The sequence below is a fragment of the Erythrolamprus reginae genome, unplaced genomic scaffold (assembly GCF_031021105.1).
Source record: "Erythrolamprus reginae isolate rEryReg1 unplaced genomic scaffold, rEryReg1.hap1 H_5, whole genome shotgun sequence".
NCBI classification, from domain to species: domain Eukaryota; kingdom Metazoa; phylum Chordata; class Lepidosauria; order Squamata; family Dipsadidae; genus Erythrolamprus; species Erythrolamprus reginae.
Genome location: NW_027248506.1, coordinates 51,223 through 78,991, shown reverse-complemented (window position 1 = coordinate 78,991; position 27,769 = coordinate 51,223). Strand labels below are relative to the sequence as shown.

At 44.7% G+C, this 27,769-nt stretch overlaps 1 protein-coding gene across 1 annotated transcript in view; it reads right to left on the bottom strand.

Annotated features, from left to right (window-relative positions):
- Positions 1-497: 497 nt before the first annotated feature.
- Positions 498-27,769, bottom strand: part of LOC139155733 (AF4/FMR2 family member 1-like) — a 52,031-nt gene continuing 24,759 nt past the window's right edge. The window contains exons 7-18 of the mRNA XM_070731001.1: positions 26,711-26,870; positions 20,329-21,258; positions 18,841-18,938; positions 15,738-15,996; positions 14,773-14,864; positions 12,937-13,000; positions 12,713-12,849; positions 10,654-10,725; positions 9,700-9,793; positions 8,672-8,715; positions 6,545-6,774; positions 498-4,928 (exon numbers count right to left, since the gene is read on the bottom strand). Of these exons, the coding sequence (XP_070587102.1) occupies positions 4,807-4,928; positions 6,545-6,774; positions 8,672-8,715; positions 9,700-9,793; positions 10,654-10,725; positions 12,713-12,849; positions 12,937-13,000; positions 14,773-14,864; positions 15,738-15,996; positions 18,841-18,938; positions 20,329-21,258; positions 26,711-26,870 (2,302 nt within the window). The 3' untranslated portion in view covers positions 498-4,806. The remainder of the gene's footprint in view (positions 4,929-6,544; positions 6,775-8,671; positions 8,716-9,699; positions 9,794-10,653; positions 10,726-12,712; positions 12,850-12,936; positions 13,001-14,772; positions 14,865-15,737; positions 15,997-18,840; positions 18,939-20,328; positions 21,259-26,710; positions 26,871-27,769) is intronic.

Below are 27,769 nucleotides of genomic sequence, written 5' to 3'. Positions count from 1 at the left end.
TCTCAACTGGTGGGCCCAGTAAGCTTGTGTTTCGCCCTCCCCAGGCTCCAAAGGCTTTCCTGGATCCTAGGGAGGGTAAAAATGCCCCCCACCCCCCTGGAGGCTCTCCAGAAGCCAAAAACCAAAGCCAAAGTCTTCGGAGAGGGGTGGCATACAAATCTAATAAATAATAATAATATTAATAATAAAAACGTCCTCCCAGAGCCTCTGCGAGCCACAAATCTATGGAGAGGGGCAGCATACAAGTCTAATAAATAAATTATAAATAAATAAATAAAAAACCAGCTGGCCGGCACACACTGGAGCTGAGCTAGGGCAAAGGCTCGTGTGCCGGCAGATATTCGCCATCAGCGACCTAGGTGGTGGCAGGTGTTTCTCTCAGTTACCCCAATTCCAACCCGGTGCAAAGGATTATGGGATCATTAAAACACACGCACACACACACAAAGTAAATTCTCTCGCTAATGATGAATGATCAGCGCAACGGACACAAGAGATGCTGCTTCATTTAATATTTATTTATTACCCCACAGAATTTAAACAAATCAATCTGGAAATACCACCAATATACAGGGCAGAAAATATTTACAAGATGGAGACATAACATCCCATAATAAATTTAAACGTACAGATTCCCCCCCCAACTCTGTTCCCATTGGTTTCTTTATTTTTTTTTAAAAAGGATAGTTTAAGAAGAGAAATTGCCCTTTAAAAATTAAAAAATAAAACCTAATATTCAGTCCACATCTCCAGTGTCAATGGAACTTGCAAATTATTAAATTATGGTTATCTTAGATACATAAGAACATTTGTCAATTTTAAATACATTAATTATAATTCTAAATAAATACCTGGGAAGAAAGCTGCTTTCGCGGACCTGTGTTTAAAAATGGGAAAAAAATGTTTATTTCTTGCTCCTTGTATGGAGAACCGAGAGCTGAACTTCCGGATGAAATTCATGAAACGTCCATGTGGAACTGGGAAGCAGAACTTAGAATAGGGACGAAACGGACTCTGCTCATTCATCAAATTGGTCTTTTGAGAGAGGGGGAAAAATTAAAAACCAGAAGGGCCCTGAAGCTGACCCCCACCAATGGACTGTTTCTCTGAAATTTCATGTAAAATTAAAATAAGCAAAGGGGGATTGGGGGACATCGCAGAACACAAAAAGCTTTTCAAATTGGGAGAATTACCTCTCTGGAAAACTGAGAACTTTTCCTCCCCACTTTGGTTCTGGAAGAGGTTTTCTAGAGCCTTTCCTGAACCCAACTAAAATTTTATTTTATTTATGAAATGAAACCTCTATTGCTTCTCTCTCCGCCACCTGCCCCCGACCCCCCCCCCCCATTTTACAAACAGTCGTATAAAACCAGTTGCACAAATGCACTGCAGTCTTTTTATGTCTTTTTTTCACAGCGAGAGAGAGAGAGAGAGAGAGATTATCCAACTGGATCTGGGAGATTCTGGGATTGAACGTACTTTTAGATAAAGTGCTCGAGAAAGTGGGCTGAAGTGGGAGGGGAGGGGTCCTTTGACAACTGAGGATTCTTTGTATCAGAATATAGTTCAACAACGCAAAATCATCAGCAAAGGACCTAAGCTGGTGCGGGAGTTATTTCGGAGACGGAGATAGAGAGAGAGGAGCTAGCGGGAAATCCCGATCCTGAGTCTACAGAGACTGATGGGCGACGGGAGGGTATGTGGTTTGCAATAGGGAGATAAAACGCAGGTGGGGCTCCTCGATATCCATGCTCAAAGAGTTTTCCTATCTGTTTAGTGTGATTTAGACAGGGGGTCCAAGCAGCCCACCTTCCCATACTCGGACCGAATCCTCCCCTGGGGAAAAGGAGCTACCAATCCAGTCACATTTAAAAACCTCACCTTTTTTGACGCACTCCCCCCGTTTCCTGAGATATCCCTGCAGCAATGTTGCGAGTTCAAATATTTCCGATCGGGAACTTGTATGTCCCTGTACAGAGGTGGGTTCCTACCCCCCTCCGCTTGCCAAATTGGCAGCGATCCCTGGCTGGCTACGCCTCAAACAGCCTCTCTCAGCGCCGCCGTAGATGCTGCCATCTTGTTTTTCACCTCTGCACATGAGCAAAAGACAAGCTTTCAGCACTGCAGGTTTAAGTGCGTGTGCATGAAATGCGCCAGCATGGCATGGGAGGAAGTGAACCGGCAGCGAGGAAAGTCAGAACCCACCCCCGACCCTGTATAATAGAGTGTAGTGCTCACAGAGACTAAAATGTTGACTGGGAGGTGCCCAGGGGTGGGCTCCTATCCGGAACGGCTAATTGGGCACAGCTCCGCGGCTCTAGCGCGTGAATACGGGATCGAGTGCAATTTTACTTCCTACACCTATGCAAGCAGCATAATCTAACACGGGGAAGCAACAACTCACCGAAACGCACACACACATGCGTAGATTTTGCTACCTGCACAGGTACAGGAAGTAAAATTGCACTCAATCTCACACTCGTGTGCCAGAGCTGTGGAGCCGCGCACAATTAGTTGTTCCGGTAGGAGCCCAGCACTGGAGGTGCCCCAGAATCCCCCCAAACCTGGATCAGGAATTGAGCAATCAGGATTTTGCTCTTGCCATCATTTCTTCATTTGAAATGCAGGCAAAGCAAGATTTCTATTACCCATCAGTTCCAGTGTCTGTTGTCGTGTGGGTTCGTGTCTTACACCGAGTTGGAAGGTTTCAAGATCTTCACCTTATCTTAACAATTAAATCACTTGGATGTAAACACTTTGAGGAGGGGGATGTTTTACTAAGTAGAAGTAGGTTGCTATGGACTAACTGACCCAGTCATGGACCACTCACAACAATTTCTGGAAATCCTTACGCTCCCTTGCCTTTTGTTTTGTTTTGTTTTGTGGGCACTGCATTATCCCCAAATCAAATCTGCCCTGAAAGAATCTGTAAGATTCTCTACAACGAGTCTGTCTTCAAAAGATGGGGAGGGTTTTTTTTTAAAAAAAAACTAGTGTTGGTAAGGAAATAAATCTATGGTAAAAAATAAGAAATGCGCTACATCAATCCCACAAAAATAATTGCCTTTGCAGCAAACATACAGACATGTTCGATTCACCCCAAAAGAAAAACCCATAATCGCACTTAAGAATAATTTATCTGGAAGGTAATTCATTCGTTCCCCGAGTGGCCTTGCTTAAGACAAGCGGTAGCAGATGCGAGCGGGAGAATTAAAAGCGGGGCTGAAAAGAGGGCGGTAAAATACACGTTTTAGGTGAAACAGAATGCGCGCGCGTTTCTTATGCTTGGCAGGTTATAGGAAACAAAAGCAGCACGTTCACGAACGGGGATTTTTATAACTTAATAAAAGAAGCAGAGAGAGATGTTTGTGGACCAAGAGAACGACACGCACTTGCATTGGAAAATGTAGGGTTTTCCAAGTAAACAGAGCAAAGTATCTTACAACGGAGGAAACAGGATCTTCTCAAATGAAAACGACCGTAAGAAAATGAGCCAGGCAGCGTGCATGAAAAACCGTGCGCCAACCAAGGCACTATCGGAACCTGCCATGTTAGGGATGCTGACCTGAAATGGCACACTTCGATGTTCCTCCCTCCCCAAGAGAGAGGCCTCTCCACATGGCGCCACCGCTTTTAATTGGTGTGAGGGAATCCTCTCCCTTCTCGGCCTGGTACTCTCTGTGTGGAGCTACTAAGATCTAACGGAGCACCATCATTAAGAGCGGCGGTGGCAACCCATTCCTCTTGGTATTGTTATTTTATCGCAGCTACTCCAGGGACGAACCGCAAACACACCCCTAATTTAGAGAGGGGCGCAGGAATCAGCATCACATCTACCGCGATTTCTCCTCAGACGTTGATTCTGACACAGCAGGGGGGCCGCGCCTGGTGAGCTGCCGCTTTCATGAGATTGTCAATGTGCCCAATGCAGAATCGTCAACCTACCACCCAGGACAGCCGAAAAACTGCTACAACTGCTGCTACAAATAGCCAATGCAAATGAACAAATAAGCAAGGAAAGGAAAAAGCAAACGAGCGGGTAAACGAGAGGGGGGGATGGGCCTTCCACGGGTCAGGAGAACAGAAGAAATAGTGCAACAATCGGTCGCTAGCGTAGCACATGGAGAAGCAGGATGGGCAGGGAAACGGCTTTTTTAGTTTTAACAAAGTTCAATTTGCGGCGGAAGAAACGCCCCCCAGATATCCGGGTTCCGTCACCTGCCAGAACTGAGATGAGTTGGTGATTTATACCTCAAAAAAATTAAAAGAAAATTCAGAATCATGCGCTGCCCCCAACCCCTCGGATATCGGGTGCAGAGTTCGACGTTGTACGAAATTCTTTGGGGAAGGGATTTCACCGGTGCTTCTTCCGTGTGTGCTGATTGATCGATTATCCTGCTGGTAATTCATTACGAGAAATGTTTATAGACCATTGAGACAAAGAAACCATGATGGGAATCGGGGGGACGGGGAGGGGTAGGAAGGAAGGAGAGACAATTGCACTTTGTCCTCTGAAAGAAAGGCATCTTCTCCCACTTTGGGGCCTCTTCTTCACTCTTCTTCTCATCTTCAAAGTGGCCCATTGGCATAGTAGAAACGAAGCCCCTAATCAAAGTTTTCCAGTGGTGCCAGATCCCTTCAATCAAAATTCAAACTTGTTCCAGGTGCTATTTTTTTTTCTTCCTTTTTTTTCCAAATCCAACCAGTCAGCCCCATAAAAAGGCCATATATATATATATATATTTCGGAGGCTTTCAAAGTGCAAAAGAGTCCAAGGCAAAAAAATTGTCCGCCTCGGATCACCCATTAAGGCAGGTTGGATTCCAGTCTCAGCCATTGCAATCCGTGGCGGGTGTAGTGTACGAGTTCAACCATACTGCTATTCAACGAGAGAACACAGGAGGCAGCGCTGAGCTTGGAAAAAAATTCTGAAGAGAGGGAAGGAAAAAAAGGAAAAACATCATGTCTGATTCTTTAATTAAACACGATTATTACCCAGAAGCCTCTGGTTCTTAAAACTTGTAGAACAGATTTTCACAATCTTGGCAAGGTTTCTTTTTTAAAAAAAATATCAATTTTGTTAGTTTTTATTAATTACATTTCTTAGGGCTGAGTAAACATTGTGTTATCTGGGCATTTAACTTTCTTAGCAATACAGAGCCTAATCTTAATCTCACCCCCATTTTTCCCCCAACCGCTGGTAAAATAAGTTCCATATTTGAACCCTGGCAACTTTTAAGATATGTGGATCTCAACTCCTAGAATTCCCCAGCCAGATGTGCACTCTAACTTTCATTCGACCCACATGGAAAACTTCAACAAAATGATTAATCGTGGAAAGTGCTTTACTTCTAATTGTCAGCTAGCTTAACAAATTTTTTCGCCTTAAGGAATTTTTAAAGTCGTATTTTCTTCAAAACGTTGGCCTTGGCTACCAATACCAGAGGTGGTACTCACCCGATTCCTAAGAGGTCAGTAAGGGGCCTGCATAAAAGTGCACCAGTGTGCCTTCCGTCCCCTGTCCTAATGATTCTCTCTTACTAGTATCATCTCTATAAACATGGTTATATCTTTGTATAGCTCACATTAGAGAAACATCTCTCAGCTGTGGCGAGGGGGGCGTTTGCCCAGGTTCACCTGGTGCACCAGTTGCGGCCCTACCTGGACCGGGAGTCACTGCTCACAGTCACTCATGCCCTCATCACCTCGAGGCTCGACTACTGTAATGCTCTCTACGTGGGGCTACCTTTGAAGAGTGTTCGGAAACTTCAGGTCGTGCAGAATGCAGCTGCGAGAGCAGTCATGGGCTTCCCCAAATATGCCCATGTCACACCAACACTCCTCAGTCTGCACCGGTTTCCGATCAGTTTCCGGTCACAATTCAAAGTGTTGGTTATGACCTATAAAGCCCTTCATGGCACTGGACCAGAATATCTCCGGGACCGCATTCTGCCACATGAATCCCAGCGACCAGTTAGGTCCCACAGGGTGGGCCTTCACCAGGTCCCGTTGACTAAACAATGTCGTCTGGCGAGACCCAGGGGAAGAGCCTTCTCTGTGGTGGCCCCGACCCTCTTGAACTAGCTCCCCCCGGAGATTAGGATTGCCCCCACCCTCCTTGCCTTTCGTAAACTCCTTAAAATCCACCCCTGCCATCAGGCATGGGGAAACTGAGACATCGCCCCCAGGCTTATATAGTTTTATGTATTGTATGTTTGTGTTGTATGTTTTTAAAATAATGGGTTTTTAGGTATTTTTTAAATATTAGATTTGTTCACTATACACTGTTTTATTATTGTTGTGAGCCGCCCTGAGTCTGCGGAGAGGGGTGGCATACAAATCTAATAAATAATAATAAATAATACCACCAATATGTACTTGACAAAATAAAATAAGTAAATAACTAATTCAGGGGTGCTGCTAATCTTTGGATTCTCCAAAACAAACTTCTTGAGCCATACACAGAAATTGTCCTCAAGGGGAAACGGGACTTCAGGAAAACTGAACTTGGGAGCCAGTAGGGAACAAGCAAGCGAGCCCTTACTCTTGTTTTTCCTGGCCAAAAGATCGGCTTGTTCCCAGAAGTCGTAGGCGTACAGAATGTAAGACGTGATGTTGACGAAGGAGGAGGTGATGGTTGGGATGTAATGCGGGACGCTGACGGAGGAGCCCAGGCCGCTACTTCCACAGCTGCTGGCGTTGGAACCCGTCTGGGAACTGACCGAGCCGGCTGGAGAAGGCATCGGGGAGAGGGGAGACGGGGTGCCAACGCTCCTGAAGGACGAAACGCAAGAGGACACAGCGTTACACGAAGCAGAACCAGACGTTAAAAAGGGGTGGAGTCTAAGGAGGAGGCAGGAACGAATTTACGGAGGGGAAAGAGCTGAAAAGGATTTTTTAACCTTTAGTTCCAACCAATGGGACAAATTCCAACAAAATTCTGCCGTATACTCCCAGCGTCCAATTAGGGCAGTGGTGGCAAAGCTTTTTTTCCTCGGGTACCGAAAGGGCGTATCTGTGGGCCATCGTGCATATGTGAGTGCCCCCACACATAATTCAATGTCCGGGGAGGGTGAAAACCCCTACCCTCCCGGAGGCTCTCTGGAGGCTGGAAACAGCCTGTTTCCCAACCTTTAGTGGGCCCAGTAGGCTTGTGTTTCACCCTTTCCAGGTTCCAAAGGCTTCCCTGGAGCCGGTGGAGGGTAAAAACGCCTTCACCGATCCCCCCCGGAGGCTCTCTGAAAGCCAAAAACGCCCTCCCAGAGCCTCTGTGTGAGCCAAAAATCAGCTGGCCGGCACACACATGCACATTGGAGCTGAGCTAGGGCAACGGCTTGATATGGTTCCGCGTGCCACCTGTGGGACCTGTGCCATAGGTTCGCCATCACTGGGTTCAAGCCTACAGGGTCGGCCTTCTCAGGTGCCGTAGACTAGACAATGTCTGTTGGCAGGGCCACACTGGAGGGGTTGGGGGGAGATGAATTCACTTAAAGACTTAAATGATTCACTTAACAACTGCAGTGGTTCACCAGAGGTTGTAAGTGCAGGCACGGTTCACTCAAATGCCTTATTTATCAATACCTGGTATTTTCTGAAAACCTCTTGCTCTACACTTCCCCTCTTTGGTTGAAGCCCAGCGCTCAGCTTCCATTGGTCGCCAGCAGAAATTCCTGCGCTAATTCTGGTTTTAAGCCGGAGCCTTTTAAGTCGAACAAGTGCGTTTTACACATCTACAGCCTTCCCAGTCACCAGCGTTTGTGTAAGTCCTATTGATTTCAAAGCTATTCTGATCAATTTTTCCCAACCTGGTGCCTTTTCCTTCTGTTAAGACTTCAACCTCCGTGTGCCCTTTAAGACAACATGGATTCTATTGATTTCTACACTTATGACTGGGGCCTTGACGTTAGGAAGCCTGGCACGTTCTGCTTTGGGAGAAATGTTAATGCATTCTGTTCTGCCCAGGGCAGCAAGGATGAAAACATGCATCATAAACAAGCTGCTCCGAGTCTCCGGAGAGGGCAGCATACAAATCTAATAAATAGTAATAATAAGCCTAAGATGGAAAGGAAGGAGGGAGGGAGGGAGGGAAGGGGGGAAGGGAAGAAGGAAAGGAGGAAGCAAGGAAGGAGAAGGAGAGAGGGAGGGAGAAAGGGAAGGGAAGGAAGCAAGGAGAGAGGGAGGGATGGAGAAGAGGAAGGAAGGAGAGAGAAGGGGAAAGGAAGATAGGTAGGGATGGAGGGAGGAAAGGAGGACGAGGAAGGGATGGAGGGAGGGCAAGGAAGGAAGGGATGGAGGGAGGACGTGGAAGGAAGGAAGGAAGGTCCTTGCTCTAGTCTAAACTATGGATCCTCTGAGTTTTAGAACTGAAGAAGGGTTTGAACTCAGATCTCCTCAGTCCAAATCTACCTGGTGAGGCATAGTTTCCCTTTGAGTAGAGCACCAGGCCATCCTCTACGTGTCTACTCAGAAGGAATAACCCTCCTTATTCCACAGCAAGAAGCCAAAAAGTGATAAGTGATGAGCCTGGTACGTTAACTAGCAATGATTTATATTTTGAGAAATCATCAAACTGGTTTTTCCAACCAATTCACACTTTTTGCCTACATGTGACCTTACAATTAACCAGAAAAGAAAATTAACGTTTGTAACAAGAATAAGTGGGCGATGTTACCTTGCGACGCATGGAGAAGGTGCTTGGGCAATTCTAGAAGAACTCTGCAATAAGCAAGGAAATTCTATTTAGATCACAAGTAACCACGACACGCGTTTTTATTTACACAAAAGGAAAAAACCCTTATTTTTCATCAACGTTTATTTATTTATTTAATCCAACAATCGTTCAAAATTTATTGGCCTCCCATCTTACCACAGGATAATTCTATTAAATATATTAAAATAATAAAACTATATAAATCAAATACAGGTCGCCACAATCGAGGCCAAAATTTATGTTGCTAATTGAGACATTTGTTCAGTGAGTTTTGTCCCATTTTACGACATTTCTTGCCACATTTGTTAAGCGAAATCACTGCAGATATTAAACTAGTGACGTGGTAAGTGAACCTGGCTTCCCCACTGACTTTCCTTGTCAGAAGGTTGCAAAGGTGGATGATTGTTAGCACTACGTACATAACTGGTTGGGGTTGGCGATATAGAAACAAGCAAGCAATGAATGCTTGTATGTATTGAAGCACTATAGCTTTATGAGTTAATGGTGGCATGTATGTATGTATGTATAAACATGTGCAGAAATGAATAGATTAGCACTTAAAATTAAGAAGGAAGAAACTTTTTAACATGGGATTTGTTCTACCAATGTTTAGCTAGTAGAGACACAAGGAAGGTTTATTAATATGGATAAGCAAATATTATTATTATTATTATTATTATTATTATTATTATTATTATTATTATTATGTGATTATCATTAATGCTATGAATAGTAGTGTTCCGATTACAATTGTTATTCCTCAAAATTAACTATACCCAGACAACACACAGTTCATGTAGATATCGGATTTTCATGTTTACTAAAGAAAAATGTATAAATAAAATATACATTTAAAAAAACCATTTAAAATATTTGTAAGTTCCGTGTTACACTGTTCAGATATTAAATTGTTCCCTTGGGAAAACCATCCCCCCCCCTGACATGACGTTGTTGGAACCCCCCCCCCCCTTGCCCTTTCCACTCTCTACCTTGAAATGTTCGTTAAGAGTCCGGGAATACTTTATTGCTGTGTCCTTCTTGTAGCGAAACATCGCCATGTACAGAATGGCTTGGCAGCGCATGCTGTAGAAACACAATGAACATCGAACACAGGCAATGCTTTAGAACAGGGACGTCAAAGTCAATTTGATTGAGGGCCGCATCAGGGTTGCCTTTGACCTCAAAGTGTGGGGGTGGCCAGGGGCATGGCCAGCTTAACATCACATGTTGGGGCTGTTTTCGGCTATGACAGCCTCCTGCAGCCCCCTGCCAGTCAAAACAGAGCACAGGTGGGCCACGCAAGGTCTTCCCGATCTCCATTTTCACTGGCAAAGGCACCACAGGCTGGTCCTTCATTGTTTCCAGGGCCTGACTATTTACGGGACCATCTACCGCCACATATCTCCCAGCGACCAACCAGAGCCCACAGGGTTGGCCTTCTCCAGGTCCATTGGTCAGACAATGTCGATTGGCGGGACCGCATGGGAGGGCCTTCTCTGTGGCGGTGCTGGGTCTCTGGAATCAACTGCCCTCGGAGACCCATACCGCCCCCCTCCTGGCCTTCCGAAAAGCCGTGAAAACCTGGCTTTGCTGGCAGGCCTGGGACCGCTGAACAGTACCATTTAGCTCTGTCCGAGAAGAAGCGAATATTTCATTTTAAAGTTTTTATTTGTCTTCGTATTTTTTAATCTGTTGTACACCGTGCAGTGTCCGAAAAGGGATGGCAGCCTTTAAATTAAATTAAATTAATTAATTAATTAAATTTATTAAATTATTAAATTAAATTAAATTGAGGTTTAGACCCCTGCTTTAGAACCGTGTCCCCTATAGTTGAGGCGTCTTCATCCATTGCACCGAAGCAAAGTAGAAATATAGTCATTTTGAATCTGTTCTTTCGTCTTTTGTACTGAGAATGGTTAGAAATAGAAGGCAGAGCCACTCACCAAAACACAATGAAGATTTTTTCTTGTGTGGTTGTTGAAGAGTCTGCAAAGGATTTTAACGACATGATGAATCTATGGGAAGACAAATCACACTATTTTAGTTCCATTAGCATGTAAAAACTATAATGTTGAGATATTTATTTATTTATTTTATCTATTTATTCGATTTGTATGCCGCTCCTCTCCATAGACTCAGGGCGGCTCACAACAATAATAAAACAATGTATGACAAATCTAATATCTAAAGTAACTAAAAAAACCCTTATTAAAAAGCAAAACATACACAAAAACATACCATGCATAATAAATTGAACTAGCAGTGAAATGGAAAGTTAATTTTATATAATTGGGCAGATAATGGGGAGGGGGAGAATCCCCAAAATCTCCAACAGCTAAGTTTTCTGGAGTACGGGAGTTTTTCCTCTTTTCTCGCTATTTTCATTTTCATTCCTATTTTATACTTTGATGAGCTTAATTTAAAAGAACGAACAAGCATCAGTTGCATCAGAGGTGACTTCCATGAAGCAGATATCTAAGTGGAAGTTTCCGGTGCTGAACAGAATGAGAAAATAATTCTATGTGGGAGGATTCTCAAGAGTCCACTATGCAGATGCTGGAACAAAGCCATTATTTTGATCACACAACCTCAAACAGCTGTTGCGGTTGGGACTGATAGGGAAAATGTAGACATGCACCTGCCAGTCCAAATTAATAGAAATTACTTTATCTTGCTCTTTTTCTCAGAGTTAAGCCGGAGAGTGGAGTAATAGGGTTGCATCTGAGGGTTCACTGTTCTATCAGATTCTTCCCAAAAATGTTTTAAAAATAATAATAATAATAATAATCAAGATACGGCTACTTGGAGGCCAAAATAAAAACATTAATAAAGGAAGAAACAGATACTTAACTTTTTTAATTGGATGTTTTCATTTCATTTCATTTCATTTTATTGGATTTGTATGCCGCCCCTCTCCGTAGACTCAGGGCGGCTAACAACAGTGGTAAAAACAGCATGTGACAATCCAATACTAAAATGGCTAAAAACCCTTATTTTAAAACCAAACATACATACAAACATACCATACATGAATTGTAGAAGCCTAGGGGAAAGAATATCTCAGTTCCCCCATGCCTTACTACAGAGGTGGGTTTTAAGAAGCTTATGAAAGGCGAGGAGGGTGGGGGCAATTCTGATCTCTGGAGGGAGTTGGTTCCAAAGGGTCAGGGCCACCACAGAGAAGGCTCTTCCCCTGGGTCCCGCCAAACGACATTGTTTAGTGGGACCTAATTGGTCGCTGGGATTTGTGCAGTAGAAGGCGGTCCAACAACTAAGCAATAACTACTGGTAATGGCCATCATTATTTCAGCAAAACAAAGCAAAAGGAATATGGGAAAGTTACACTAGCGTGTGTGTGTTTTATACATGTTAACGAAAATAAAGATAAAAAGGGGGAACTTATCAAGAATTAAAATTAGAATTAAAAGCACTGCTCCCACCCTCCTGGCCCTTTGTAAATCTTTGAAAACTCATCTCTGCCAGCAGGCTCGGGGCCGTTGAGCATGGATGCTCTGCGTGTACACAAAAGGAATGGGATTGACTCCGTTTTATAACAGGGGTTTTAGATAAATTTAGGTAATTGGGGTTTTAGATAAATTGGATTATTATGGTTTTAGATATATTTAGATTGTTTTCATTACTGGATTTCTTATATGTTTTTGTACTGTTCGTGTCGCAAGCCGTCCTGAGTCTGCGGAGAAGGGCGGCACAGGAAACTAAGTAATGAATAAATAATAATAAATAAATAGTATAAGGGCAGACAAGATGGACCATGAGGTCTTTTTCTGCCGTCAATCTTCTATGTTTCTATGTTTTGGATCTCGATAGGGGTAAAAACAGGGAAGGCCTGGTAACGGGATTCACAGGATAGGCAGAGACCAACAACAACAACAACAACAACAACAGCTACAGGGAGGAAGAGTGAACTCAGCTGGAAACGTCTGGACGTCAAGGGAAGAACCTGAGGCCGGCAGGTGGAAGAGAAACAGGTTGTCCACTTACTTAATGAGGTCTATGGTTTCTGCAAACATGGTGTAGGCTGGCTTTGGTGAGAGGGGGTCTGACTCCACTGCGATGCCACACTCAATGAAGGACAGGGCAGCATCCAAGTACTTGAAGGCCTTCACAACTTTGTCTGTCTGTTGGGAACAAAGTTAGCACGGATTAGCCAACGAGCTTACTATTCACTACTCACGACTCCTTGTCCACTACTGAGGCAAACTTACCATCGCGTCCGCTTTGTGCTTCAACCTTTTGGCTTCCCTTAGCTGAAATTCTACTGGATGTGGTCTGAAATAAACCAGAGAGAAAAAGGTGTTTCAGAATAGCCAAAAAGTATCACATACACATCTTATTCTGCTGTATTATTGTTGTTGTTGTTGTTAATTAGATTTGTATGCCGCCCTTCTCAGAAGACTCGGAGCGGCTCACAACAGCAAAGCACAGTACAAATCCAATGATTAAAACGGTTAAAACCCTTAATATAAAAACAGTCATGCATCCCAAACAAACCATACATAAAACGGAAACAGCCCAGGAGAATCAGTTCCCCATGCCTGGTGGCAGAGGTGGGTTTTTAGGAGTTTGAGAAAGGCAAGGAGGGTAGGGGCAGTCCTTATCTCCGGGGGGGAGTTGATTCCAGAGGGTCGGGGCCGCCACAGAGAAGGCTCTTCCCTGGGTCCCAACAAATGGCATTGTTTTGTTGACGGGACCCGGAGAAGGCCAACTCTGTGGGACCTATCGCTGGGACGAATCCCAGGGGCCGATCAGGTCCCTCGGTCGCTGGGATTCGTGCGGCAGAAGGTGGTCCCGTATGTATGTATGTATGTATGTACAGTATGTCTGTATGTATTAAATTTGTATGCCACCCATTCCCAAGGGACTAAGTTGGCTCACAACAATAGGAATAATAAAACAATGTAAACAATGGATAACAACAACAATATAAACCCGTTTAAAATCTCATTCGTACAGTCACCATATCATGCATCCCAATTCATATCTTATTGAGGGCAGAATCAAAAGAAGTGTCAATTACTCACGTCCCCCAGGCCGGCTGGCAGAGCCAGGTTTTCAAGGGTTTCTGGAAAGCCAGTAGGGTAGGGGCAGTACGGACTTTGGGGGGAGAGTTGGTTACAGAGAGCTGGAGCCACCACAGAGAAGGCCCTTCCCCGCGGCCCCGCCAACTGGCACTGCTTAGTTGACAGGACCTGGAGAAGGCCAAACTCTGTGGGCTCCAATCGGTTGCTGGGCGCTATGTGGCAGGAGACACTCCCGTAAATAGTCTGGTCCTAAGCCATGTAGGGCTTTAACCAACACCTTGAATTGTGACCACAGACCGATTGGAAGCCAGTGCAGCACACGGAGTGTTGGTGTAATGTGGTACACCCACAAGAGGTTGCACAACCGCAGTCTGCTGCCGCACGAATCCCAGCGGCTGATCAGGTCCCACAGAGTCGGCCTTCTCCGGGTCCCATCGACTAAACAATGTCGTCTGGCGGGCCCCAGGGGAAGAGCCTTCTCTGTGGCGGCCCTGGCTCTCTGGAATCAGCTCCCCCGGGAGATTAGAACTGCCGCCACCCTCCTTGCCTTTCATAAATTGCTTAAGACCCACCTGTATCGCCAGGCATGGGGGAATTCAGACATCTCCCCCAGGCTTATATAGTTTTGTGTATGGTATGTGTGTGTTGCATGGTTTTTTAAATGACCAGTTTTCAGATGATTTATTTTAAATATTAGATTTGTTACACTGTACATTGTTTTTAATACTGTTGTGAGCCGTCCCGAGTCTGCCGGAGAGGGGCGGCATACAAAATAAATAAATAAATAATAATTATTATTATTATTATTATTGACAAGCTGAAGTAATAATAAATAATAAACAGCCCAAAGAGCTCTAAATAGTTACGTTGTTCATTCTCAAGTGAGCTCATGAAATCAACCCAGCAGGAAGATTAAAAACCCAGGTGAAAACCCAGCCTTGTCCAATAGGTTAACAACAGACATTTGAGATCTCGAAAGACCACACGTCACAGCCAGAAGGAAAAAGAAGACGCCCTTACCGGTGAGGCTTGCTTTGAGGCTTCGTTGGCTTGGAGGTACCGTTTGGCAAAGAAGGCACTGGGAAGGGGTTTGGAGCATCGTCTGCAGAGCCCTGGAAAGATGGCGAGGAAGAGTGTGAAATACCCGTAGCTCAGAAATAGTTCACAACAGAACATTTGCATTCTTCAATCAGCATGTATTTTTATTTCTCCCAGCATTATATGCCGCCCCAAGTCTGCGGAGAGGGGCGGCATATGAATCCAATAAATCTAATCTAATCTAATCTAATTACTAATTGTAATACAGTGGTACTTCTACCTAAGGACGCCTCTACTTATGAACTTTTCTAGATAAGAACCGGGTGCTCAAGATTTTTTTGCCTCTTCCCAAGAACCATTTTCCACTTACAAACCCGAGCCTCCAAAACTGTAACCGGAAAACGCAGGGAGAAGCCTCCGTGGGGCCTCTCTAGGAATCTCCTGGGAGGAAACAGTGCAGGAAAAAGCGGGGAGAAGCTTCCGTGGAGCCTCTCTAAGAATCTCCCAGGAGGAAGCAGGGCCGAAAATGGTAAGGAGAAGCCTCCATGGGGCCTCTCTAGGGATCTCCTGGGAGGAAGCAGGGCCGAAAAATGCAGGGAGAAGCTTCCATGGGGCCCCTCTAGGGATCTCCCGGGAGGAAACAGGGCTGGAAAAGGCGGGGAGAAGCCTAACAATCTTTTCAGCCCTAACCAGGTGCTAACAATCTTCCCAGCTCTTACTGGCTTGCAAGCTCTTTCATTGTTACTTTCCCCTAATGAAGTCTTTTTTTGTAGCCCTAACCAGGGGCTAAAATAATGTGCTGAAGCTGACCAGACTAAGGACGCTGGCCAGATGAATAGCTGGTAAGCAGATTCTTTTCCCTATTTTCCTCCCCAAAAACTAAGCTGCGTCTTATACTCTGAAAAATGCGTTAGGCGATTGCAGACACAGAACTTGTTTGGACTTACTTTGTCACTTTTGGAGTTTTCCAGAGGTTTCCCCTCCAGTTTCCTGTGCTTGGAGGATGAAGACTCTTTGTGGCTCTCTTTGCTCTTGGCAGTGCTGGCGGTGGGACCGGGAACTTGATAGCAGGCATCGTTTTCACTCTTTGGCCTCTTCTGAGCCGTCTTTGGCGGCCTCTGTGCAGGCTGCATGGGTGACAGCGGTGGCGGCATCGGCAGTGGCAGCTCTCTCCTTTGCGTCTCTGTTGCTGACAGCTTCGACATCCTAGGGAAGGAATACCACCAGGTCAGGGCGAGTTCGAAGGAATATGGCTTTAAAACTGCAGTACAGAATAAAAATCAAGCACACAGCACCCGAATGCACTGGATAAAAGTTACCGAAAGACGCAGGTAACTAATCAACACTTTCATCTTGAGCAAACAAAGGGAGGCAAAAAGTCAGGTACTTTTGGCAGGTTCATTAACATTCCATGAGCAACATGTACACAAAGACACATCTTTGATCAGAACCAAAAGCTGAGTGTATTGACGAACTACAGGCTTCTGAAAAAGTTTAAATGTGCGGCAAATTTAGCTTTTTGGATTCAAAGAACTATTTAGAATTTTTCACTTTGAAATGCACAATAATCACTTTTGAATCAAACAAAAAATAGATGTGCGATAAATGCACTAGTTTACATTTGGGGTTAACCACTAGTGATTTTCAGTTCCAATTAAATGACACCAATTCTTTTCAAAACACTTTATTACCAGGTTTTCTAAGCTCATCAGAAATCGCTATTTAACTGCATTCAGATTTTTTAATTGCATGGAGAAAATGCATGCAATGAACATGCCTATGTATGCACAGATATTAGAATACTGTCTGTCACGCAATAAAATATTTATCCATGCAAATGCACTGATTAAAAAAATCTTGCACAAAGTATCCACTCTAAATTATATTTTCAATGGTCACCAGAGTATTTGCGATGAAACCAGCCTATTTTTTAAGACGTTTAAATTTTACCTCTATTAAAAAGAACACATTTCTAATTCTAATTTATTAAATTGGAATTAGACTATATAAAAACCCTCACAAGACAATACAAGAACCCTCTACGCACAGCACGGCCATAAATTTTGCCTGAACTCCTACGGAGCTAAAATTGAGCTGAGGCACATTGAGATAATTTGAGTGTAAGTGTCTCCACTCCGAAGATCTCATGAGCCTTAATGTGTAAGACTGACTCTCCATCAGAGCTATTACATTTAACATGGATTCTATTTTGTTTTCCAACACTTCACTGGCAAACCTAAGCAAGTTGTCTTCAGACATTCCTTACGTTGCAGGACATAGGTAGGACAAAAAGCTAGCCAAACTCATTGTTTTATCTCAAGCTTGTCATTTGAAAGGATTATTTATCGCCAAAAGTTATTCCAAACAGCAACAGCACTTACACAATACTGCTTTACAGCCCTCTCTAAGCAGTTTACAGAGTCAGCCTACTTGAAGAAGAACGCTACTTGCGGTATTGTAAATTCATCTGTTACTATATTTATAAAGTTTATGAATCCAGCTGTTTGTCATCTGTGTGTGCTTCTGGTTTTGATTTTTGCAACAAACTAGTTAAGCTACATAATGGTGTTGCCATAAACTTTGGCAACAGTTTATCGTGTGACCATAAGGATGCTGCCCTCTCTAAGCAGTTTGCCCCAACAATCTGGGTCCTCATTTGACCCATCTCGGAAGGAGGGAAAGCTGAGTCAACCCTTCAGCCTGCTGAGATTCAAATTACCAAGTAGCCAGTGGTCAGCAGAAATAGCCTGCAGTACTGCAGTTTAACCACTATGCCGCCGTGGTTCAAATGCTCTTGATCAGCTTATCTGGCACTGAGAGAGCGGAGCAGGAACAGCTGGAGCAACTTCTCCTAAAGATCTAAATCCCACTGCTGGCTGGAAAATTCCAGAAGTCAAAGTCCACCCTCTCAAAATGGTAGAAAAACACTGATCTAGGTGAGCAATGTGCAGGCGGCTTGTGACGGGACAAGCATGGAGATAATAAATACATGTAGGCATTTATTACACATACATGTTATTATCATGGATGTTTGCACTTTGCATTACAAACAGGATCAGGAACATTGGCTTCCAGACACAAACAGACCCAGTCTGGATTGTGTGCCAGAGATTTACCCAGGAATTATCAATTTTATGTAGTCAAAAAAGTCAAGCATCTTATCTGCAGCTCCCAAAATTTACTACGTGCTTCAGTAGAAATCCAAAGGAAAGAACAGTTTGAACAAATGGTTAGTATTAACAAAATAATCGTTTGCTGATGCGCGATTAATTTGAACAACCAGAGGTTAAAGTTTTAAACATACAGTGCTACCTCTACTTATGAACTTAATTCGTTCCGTGACCAGGTTCTTAAATAGAAACGTTTGTAACTAGAAGCAATTTCTTCCCATAGTGATCAATGTAAAAGCAAATAATGCGTGCAACCTATTAGGAAAGAAATAAAAGCTCGGAATTTGGGTGGGAGGAGGAGGAGGAGGAAGAGGAGGACAGTCGCTGCCGAAGGAAGAAGGTGAGGGGAATCAAAAAAAATCCAAAACTTTAAGACATTAAAAAAAAGAGAGGCAGCGAGGAGGAGCACGCGCCTCCCATACACCCGGGACGAGGCTGCCTCCCATACACTGCGCCAGAGAGAGAAACCCAGAGGGAATGGCAGGAAACTGGCCGGGCCTTCGTGCCGCTCTCAAATTTCCTGGGAAATTCTTCCGTGCTCGGGTTTGTAAGTAGAAAATGGTTCTTAAGAAGAGGCAAAAAAATCTTGAACGCCCAGTTCCCATCTAGAAAAGTTCGTAAGTAGAGGCCTTCTTAGGTAGAGGTTCCACTGTTCTAGGACAGAATTTCAATTTTAATTGTATAGAAGTAAGATTTCTAACTTAAGATGAAACTGTAATAATTTTCTTGTCCCTTTGTTCTTATTGGATGACTAGTAGCGAAAACATATTTTTTTAAACGAAATCACCAAAATTCAATACAGAAGAAGGGATTGGAGTGTTCTACTTACTAGTCTAGTTTTTACCAGTTTAAGTTTTCTACACAACAGCTGTGTACTCACTTAGTTTTACTGGAATCTTTATGACCTAAAGATGAGGAAGACTTGGATTCTCTCTCCAGCTTGATCTTCTTCTGGTCATTTCTCAGTGCATCTTCTTGCTGATAAAAAAAAAGACCAATACAGCCCTTAAATACTTCAGAAGGAGCCCCCTGCCTGACTGCACACCTGTGTAACATGGAAAGCTGCACACCTGTAGCCACATCAGAAGCAACCAGCAACTCCACCATGACAAGCAAGACTTAGCTCAGCTGTGGTCCCATCCTTGCTGCCCCCCCCCCTGCTTAAAAGAGCAGAAGTCTAATTCATTGTGCTGCCTATCATCAGGGCAGGATAACAAGAATGGCAGCGACCAAACTTTTAGGGGGAAGAGAAATTCGAAACAGCCCAAAGCAGGGGGTCTCCAACCTTGGCAACTTTTAAGTCCTGGAGGACTTCAACTCCCAGAAATCCCCAGCCAGCAAAGCTAAGGAAGCCAAGCTGGTTAGAGAATTCTGGGAGTTGAAGTCCACCAGGCTTAAAATGGCCAAGGTTGGAGACCCCTGACCTAAAGAGGACTCATGATTTAGAAGACAAGGGAAATAGTTTCTCTTGGAAGATCACTTGGAAGCCAGTTTAGTGGTTAGGACAAAAGGGCAGAAACCAGGAGATCGTGAATTCTAGTCCTACTTTAGGCATGAAAGCCTTATTGGTGACTTAAGGCCAGCCACTATCTCTTAGCCCAATCCATCTCACAGGTTTTGGTTATTTATTTAATTACATTTATATAGAAACATAGAAGATTGACGGCAGAAAAAGACCTCTTGGTCCATCTAGTCTGCCCTTATACTATTTCCTGTATTTTATCTTAGGATGGATCGATGTTTATCCCAGGCATGTTGAAATTCAGTTACTGTGGATTTACCAACCACGTCTGCTGGAGGTTTGTTGCAAGCATCTACTAGTCTTTCAGTAAAATAATATTTTCTCATTTTGCTTTTGATCTTTCCCCCAACTAACCTCAGATTGAGGATTCCTTTTCCCCAGGTGCATTATTTTACATTTGGAAACATTAAACTGCAGTTTCCATTGCTTTGACAATTTATCTAGTAAAGCTAAATCATTTGCCATATTACAGACGCCTCCAGGAATATTAATCCTATTGCACACTTTAGAGTCATTGGCAAATATGCCACCCATCTCCACGCAGACTTGTGGGGAAATAGGAAGAGTGAGGAATATTAAAGATTTTCACAGCCTTAAACTGCTTATAAAATAATAAAGGTATAAAATAATCATAAACATGAAATACATCAATAAATTAAATAAGGGAGATTGGATGGCTTCCTGATAGGACTGCTATACCGGAAGCTTCTTCTCACAGGCTTTATATTTTTGTAAATACATTACAAATGTAGCTTTTTAAAAAAAAAAAAAATTTTTTTAAATCTCAGTCAAAAAAATTTTAAATAGGAAAAATAAAAAATTTTTTTTAAAAAAAAAGTGTCTTACCTTTCTCTTTTTTAGAGTTTTGCTGGGCGCATCTGTGCTTCTTTTGTCGATGCCCTGCCTTGTCACGCCATGGCTGTCTTTATTAAGTTCGTGCTTTTTAGGGAAGAGCCCCTTCTCGGGTGGCCGAGGGATCCGCGAGAGGAGAGCAAGCTCAATTTTAACCACAAGTCCTGGCGGGACGGGGCAATCCCTCAAGGGCGACAGCAACTTCTTATCCCTGATAGGCAAAATATATTTGTCCCTTTGAAGTTCCTCCTTGACCGATACCTTGGAGCCGTTAGTTCTACTGGTGGCAACCACCCTCGGGCTTTCGCGGAGGGGACTGAGGGGCAACGGCTCCAGGGCAGCTCCTGCCACATCTACTTTTGTATCGTCGTGAGGAAATAATGATTTCAGGGTTTTGTGTTTTTTCTTCTCAGTGGTTTCCGGGGCAGTTGGTTTCGATTCCTTCTTATCATCGGATTTCGGCCTCCCTTTCGTTTTCACCTTGGGCTTGTCTTTGGAAGACTGGTCTTTGGCGCCATAGAGTCCGGGCGGCTCACTTTCAACCGTTAGGCCTCTCTTTGGTTCCTCCTTCACAGTGGCTTTGCTGGACTTCCTGGGCTGCTTACTACCCACCGTCTGGTGAGGAGACTCTTCTGGGACCACAGGAGACTTTTGGTAACTGCGTTTGGTTGGGAGATGCACATCTTGAGTTGACCGAGACACTCTGTTGCCGGTTTTGGAGTGACCCTCTGTCATCTGACATTCCCTTTTGCCTCCATTATTGCCACTGCTAGAGCTGACCGATTTCCCTTGCCCTTTGCTCTCCTGGACGCTGCTTCTACTGTGGTCATCTTCCAGGAAACTCTCGGTGGGCGATACTGGCTGGTTTACTTTGATCAGCCAGTTGTTCAGCTGCCAACATCTGTTGGATGTTTGTGGATCAGGCTACGGAAAAGAAAAGGGGGAGAAAATGAGCGTTGACTCCCCTGATACGCTCCGTCTCACGGCCGAGGAGTCGCCAGTCAGGATGGACTGTACTCGCTCGTCAGAGGTGTGTCCGAGTCAGGAAAATATAAAATTTCTGGAACCGCCCATTGGCCCCAGTTTTGATGACATATCTGAAAACATTGGGCAGAGACAAATGTGTCGATTCGGTAGTGGCGAATGAAAGGTGACCGGGAAGTCCAGGTGGCCACTCTGCATAATTCCTCCAAAGGGCACTGGGTTGACCATGCCGCTGAGGTGGCCGCACTCCTGGTGAAATGGGCGGTGATCCCCAAGGGTCTTTGGATGCCTCCCATGTCATAAGCCTTGGCTATGGCTCCCCGGATCTGCTAGAGGCGAGTCAGAAAAACTGGAGCCAATGGGCGGTTCCAGTAATTTTATACTTCTCAGACTCGGACACACATCTAACGAGCGACTACAACCCATCCTGACTGGGGACTCCTCCTCTCCAGGGAGAATCTGAAGGCATGCCCAAGAGGCCATCACAAACTGCACTCGCGTTTGAACTAAGAGATTGATGAATCACAGGAGAACAGTGATGTTGAACCTTTTTGGGTTCGCCTGTCAAAAGGGTGTTTGTGTGGGTGTGCTAGCATGCATGCGCGTGCCCACACATCTTTCCTCCCACACACACACACACACATGTGCATCCCCCCGAGCTGTACTATGCTGTACTTATGTGATAATGACAAAGGTTTCCAAAGGAGGCCTAAATCTTTCTACCTAGCCACCCTATTTCGAATGGTTCCCCCTATGTAAGGAAGATGCTTAAAAGGGAAGAAGGAAAAATAACCATCTCCATTCTTTTTTCCTGACCAGCGAGATATAGGAAACACACTATGTAAAGCGGGTGGGGGCTCCATTGTCTATCAGGGGGAGAGCTTTCCAAACACTAAACAGAATGGAATTTAGGAGCAAGGGGAAAACTGGCAAAAGATAGAAAGAATTTGAAAATGAGCCAAATTCACTGCCAAAATACCTTCCTCAATGCATCTCGGTTCTAAGCCCTGTCCGCCTTTCTGGTCAGGAAAGCAGAAATACCATACATGCACACACACCATTGTTTCATGACATAGGAAAAAATGCAGACACTTCCTATGGCAAAGGGGTTGAAAAGAATTCTGCAGGAATTGTCATTTATTCTTTTCAATCCTGTCTTTCCGCAGGGTAATGTTCTCAAACCAGAACGGAACAGGACTGAATTGGCATGCCGAGAAAGGAAAGAAATACTGAGTTTGAAAGCACTGGATCCAGACAACGGGTTGTGAAGAAGCACACAAACACAGACATACCATGAAAATTTGCAGGGGTGGCTATGGGGTAAGCATGCTGATTGTTCTAACGCAGGGGGTCCTCAAACTTGGCAACAAGATCATATGCTGCAACATCCTGCCTGTCAAAGACCACTTCAGCTTCAACCACAACAACACAAGAGCCCACAACAGATACAAGGTTAATATTAACCGCTCCAAACTTGACTGTAAAAAATACAACTTTAGTAATCGAGTTGTCGAAGCGTGGAATTCACTACTGGACTCTGTGGTATCATCCCCTAACCCCCAACACTTTACCCTTAGACTATCCACGGTTGACCTCTCCAAGTTCCTAAGAGGTCAGTAAGGGGGGTGCATAAGTGCACCAGAGTGCCTACCGTCCCCTGTCCTATAGTCTCTCCTATTACTTCTGATCTTTCCCCCAACTATCCTCAGATGGTGTCCCTTTGTTCTTGTGTTCACTTTCCTATTGAAAACACTTCCCTCCTGAAACTTATTTAACCCTTTAACATATTTAAATGCTTCGATCGTGTCCCCCTTTCCCTTCTGTCCTCCAGACTCTACAGATGGAGTCCATGAAGTCTTTCCTGATACGTTTTATGCTTCAGACCTTCCACCATTCTTGTAGCCAGTCTTTGAACCCGTTCAATTTTATCCATATCTTTTTGTAGGTGAGGTCTCCAGAGCTGAACGCAGTATTCCAAATGGGGTCTCACCAGCACTCTATACAGTGGGATCACAATCTCCCTCATGCGCACAATCCCCCCAACTCACACATGCGCAGAGGTCTCATTGCTGGAATGGTGAAAAAAAAAATCAAACCAGAAGTTCAGAAAAATAGACTTCCGGATTGCCCGTTGGGCTGTTTTTTGCACTTTGGGGCTTCAGGAAGCTTCCGTGAGCCCTCTGGAGTGTGAAAAAGAGCACAACGGCAAAACTGCAAGTCCATTTTCTAGACTTTCGGTTTGCCTGCTACGTGGTTTTCTTGCACTCCGGGGCTCCTGAACCCTCAGGAGGGCAAAACAGCCTTCTCCAAAGCTAAAAGTCAACTGGCTAGCACGCGCATGATTGCTGGAGCTATGCCCTCTGATATGGCTCTGGCCATCACGGCCTTAAGAGCATTTGTTCCCAGCAAGCTAGTTTTCTACGTGTACAGAATGATATCATTCATTTTCCAAAGGAATTGCCAAAGGAGGGTAAATAGAAAAATAATTCTCTACCCAAAATTTTTTTGCATCGATCCAAATTTCCTTCCACATGTCACTGTTCTAACACGGCAACTGATGATGAGGTCAACTTTTCTTTCTTTCTTTCTTTGTTCCCGAAGTCGTGTCTGCTTTTAATTATGGAGCTGGTGCTTTTTTCCTATTTTGATTTCCCAAGTAGGTCACTGGAATCCTCCAAAAGGGAAGAAACCAAGCCAAGTAAAATTATATGGCGCCCACTCAAGTCCGAGAGGGGGAAAAAAATAATAATAACAGGAGGGGAAAGAACTTTGCTTACAGGACTCAATGTTCCATGCAAATCCTTAACTAACTTTTACAACTTTTCTCAGAGTTATTTTTGAACGTTGGACTGTCTGCTACAAAGCAGGGAGGATGAAAAGGCCCGTGTTCAAATTGAGGAACAGACTCGGGGTGCTGAGTTACCCACATATCCAGCATGGATTCAACTCTGATCCAAGTTCAAGGAATCTTTGGTGGATACCCAAAACCTGGAGAACATTATGGTTATATTCATAGAATTATTTAGAATGGTCCCAAGGTGACAGAAGGCCTCACAGAGGATATAATTAATGGGCCAAAGTTCAGACACACTGCAATTTTGTCAATGCTTGTCTTTATACAAATGGCTCCAGATGGGTGAATAACATATACTGTGAAATTGATTTATTTATACTTTTAAGTGTATAAGCCCAGGAGGTGCTTAGATCTGGCCCAAGAGGCTGCATTGAAAACAGCAAAGGATCATCCTGCAGTGCCTTTGCCAGCAAAAAGGGAACTTGGAAGAGCCTCCGAAGCTCCGTTTTCACTGGCAGAGGATTGCAGGAGGCCATCGGAGCTGAAAATGGGAGGACCACCAAAGAGACAAGTGACTTTGAGCTGACCACGCCAACCGTGGCCACACCCACCCAATCCTCCTGAGGTCAGGCACAATCCTGACACGGCCATCAATGAAATTGAATTTGACACCCATGTTCTACACCAGTGATAGCGAACCTATGGCACGGGGGCCACAGGTGGCACGCGGAGCCATATCTACTGGCACGTGAGCTGTTGCCCTAGTTCATCTCCAACGTGCATGTGTGTGCCGGCCAGCTGATTTTTGACTTGCCCAGAGGCTCTGAGAGAGCATTTTTGGCTTCCAGAGAGCCTGTGGGGGGATGGGGGAGGACGTTTTTACCCTCCCCCAGCTCCAGGGAGCCTTTGTAGCCTGGGGAGGGTAAAACACAAGCCTACTGGGCCCACCCAAAGTTAGGAAAAGGGCCATTTCCGGACTGCCGAGGGCCTCCAGGAGGTGTGGGAAGCTGTTTTCGCCCTCCCCAGGCATTGAATGATGGATGTGGGCACTCGTGCATGCACAATAGCGCACGCTCAATCTTTTTCGGCAGCCGAGGAAAAAAAGGTTCACCATCATTGTTCTACGCCATCTATTTCCCTCAGGGAGAGGCTCAAGGAATTTAGAAATCATAGCTTACCAAAGAGGAAGGCCAACCACAGGATATGCAGATAAGCCACCATGTGTTACAAGCAATGAAGGTCTGCTAACAGAACGGTCGGGTGCTCTGTTCTGGTAGTGATTTTGAAGATGCGTGCACAGCTCTGCGCCCCTGACGCACGCTTGTGTGCCCTGCATGAGATTTAACTTCTGTGCATGCGCAGCAAAAGAACTCGTGTGTGGAGATGCGTGATTGAGATTTTGGCAATTGTCGCTGTTTTTTGCTTCTGCACCTGCGGAAGATTTCGCTTGCTGCGCATGCACTGAAGCAAAATTCTGCACCACGGGTGCCAGCAGGTGCACGTACCCCCAATGGGGGCGGGGGGGCGGGCAGACCACAATGGCATCGGAGGGCGCACCAGTAGTGCCAAAACCGGCAGGCCTTCCCTAGTTATATCCCAGCGACCGATTAGGTCCCACAGAGTTGGCCTTCTCCGGGTCCTGTCGACTAAACAATGCCGTCTGGCAGGACCCAGGAGAAGAGCCTTCACTGTGATGGCCCCGGCCCTCTGGAATCAACTCCCCCCAGAGATTAGGACTGCCTCCACCCTCCTTGCCTTTTGAAAGCTCCTAAAACCCCACCTATGTCGCCAGGCATGGGAAAACTGATACATCCCTTAGCTACTATGGTTTTTTATGTATGGTTCATTAGGTTGTGTGATTGTTTTTTTATAAGAATGGTTTTAAATTGCTTTTAACATTAGATTTGTACATTGTGTTTTGCTGTTGTGAGCCGCTCCGAATCCTCAGAGAGGGGCGGCGTACAAATCTAATTTTTTATTATTATTATTATTATTATTATTATTATTATTATTATTATTATTAAAGTCAACATGTCATAGAAGAGCCAACTTTGCCTACCATTGGTCTAGGCCAGTGTTTCTCAACCATGGCAGCTTTAAGATGTGTGGACTTCAACTCCCAGAATCCCTCAGTCAGCATGGCTGGCTGGGGAATTCTGGGAGTTGAAGTCCATATGTCTTGAAGGTAGTAAGGTGGAGAAAACACTGATCTAGACCCGGTTTCTGAAGAGACAATTTTAGCATGGCTGACTGGGGAATTCTGGGAACTGAAGCCCAGATCTTGAAGATGGTAAGGTGCAGAAAACACCGATCTAGACTCTTGAGTGATAATTTTAGATACATGGACTTCAACTCCCAGAATTCCTCAGTCAACATGGCTGGCTGGGGAATTCTGGGAGTTGAAGTCCATATGTCTTGAAGGTAGTAAGGTGGAGAAAACACTGATCTAGACCCGGTTTCCCAAACGTAACAACTTTAAGATGTGCTGGATGGGGAATCCTGGGAGCTGTGAAGTCCCTACCTCTTAAAAGTTGCCAGGGTAGAGAGATCCCGATCCAGACTATGACAAAGGACACATTTACACAACGGACACGGTACCTCTGGTGTCGAGACTCTGGTCGGCGGTTCTGTTCCTTCGCTGTCGGTGGAGCTGCTTTCAGATTCGGAATCGGAGGAACTGTCCGAGTCACTGGTGCTTTCGGACTCCGCACTGCTGGAGTGAGCCAAGGCCACACTCTCCGGCTGCGACTGTGGGGCACTGGGAACCAAATCCAGGGGATAAAATTAGAAACGGGTGCGGATCGCGCCTTTCCGAGTTCTCCTCCTCTGCTTGGCCTGGGAGGTGAAGCAGTTCAATCAGCACAACTTGTGGCAAACACGACACCACTGTTCACCAATCAATGTCAGGAATGGAGGAAGATTCTTCAGTCAGGTTTTAGAGACCGAGAAGGACATTGCTAAAAATAAAGTACACGCAACAACCAAGAGGGAGGTTTCCAATAGTTAGGCTGTTTGAGTGATGTAACTGCTGGCACCGTACGGAGCCTTCAATGCTTTTAAATCTGTCGAATAATGCTGCAGGCAGTGCCTCGGCTCACGACAACCGTAGAGGGAGGGAGGGAGAGAGAGGGGGAGAGAGAGAAAGGAAGAGGAAAAGAGAGCAAAAAGGGAAGAAAAAAAGAGAAACGAGAAAATGATTGAGGCAGAGAATGAGAAGAAAGAGAGAGAAACAAGAGAGAGAGAGAGAAGTGACTCTTGATTTAAAGCATATGATAAAAAGCACCCAAAGAATAACAGGGGGGAAAACCCAGCCCTTACCTGTTTTTGGAAATGGTTCAAGAGTTCACACACACACACACACACACACACACACATACACACAAGGGGGGAAGAGACAGGGATGGAAAAAGAGAGGAGAAGTGAGAGAGGCAAGGAATGAAAGAAAAAGGGAGGAAGAGGGAGAAATGAGAAACAAATGAGAGAGAAAAGGGGGATAGGAGAGGTACCCAGAATTTTTTTCCTGTCTGTCTGTCTGTCTGTCTGTCTGTCTGTCTATCTATCTATCCTGCCCAGTCCCAAAGGAACTGCCGCTCAGACACTATACTTTTCCGCCCACACCGAGGGAACATTGGTCAGGACCCTTTTGGGGGTCGAACA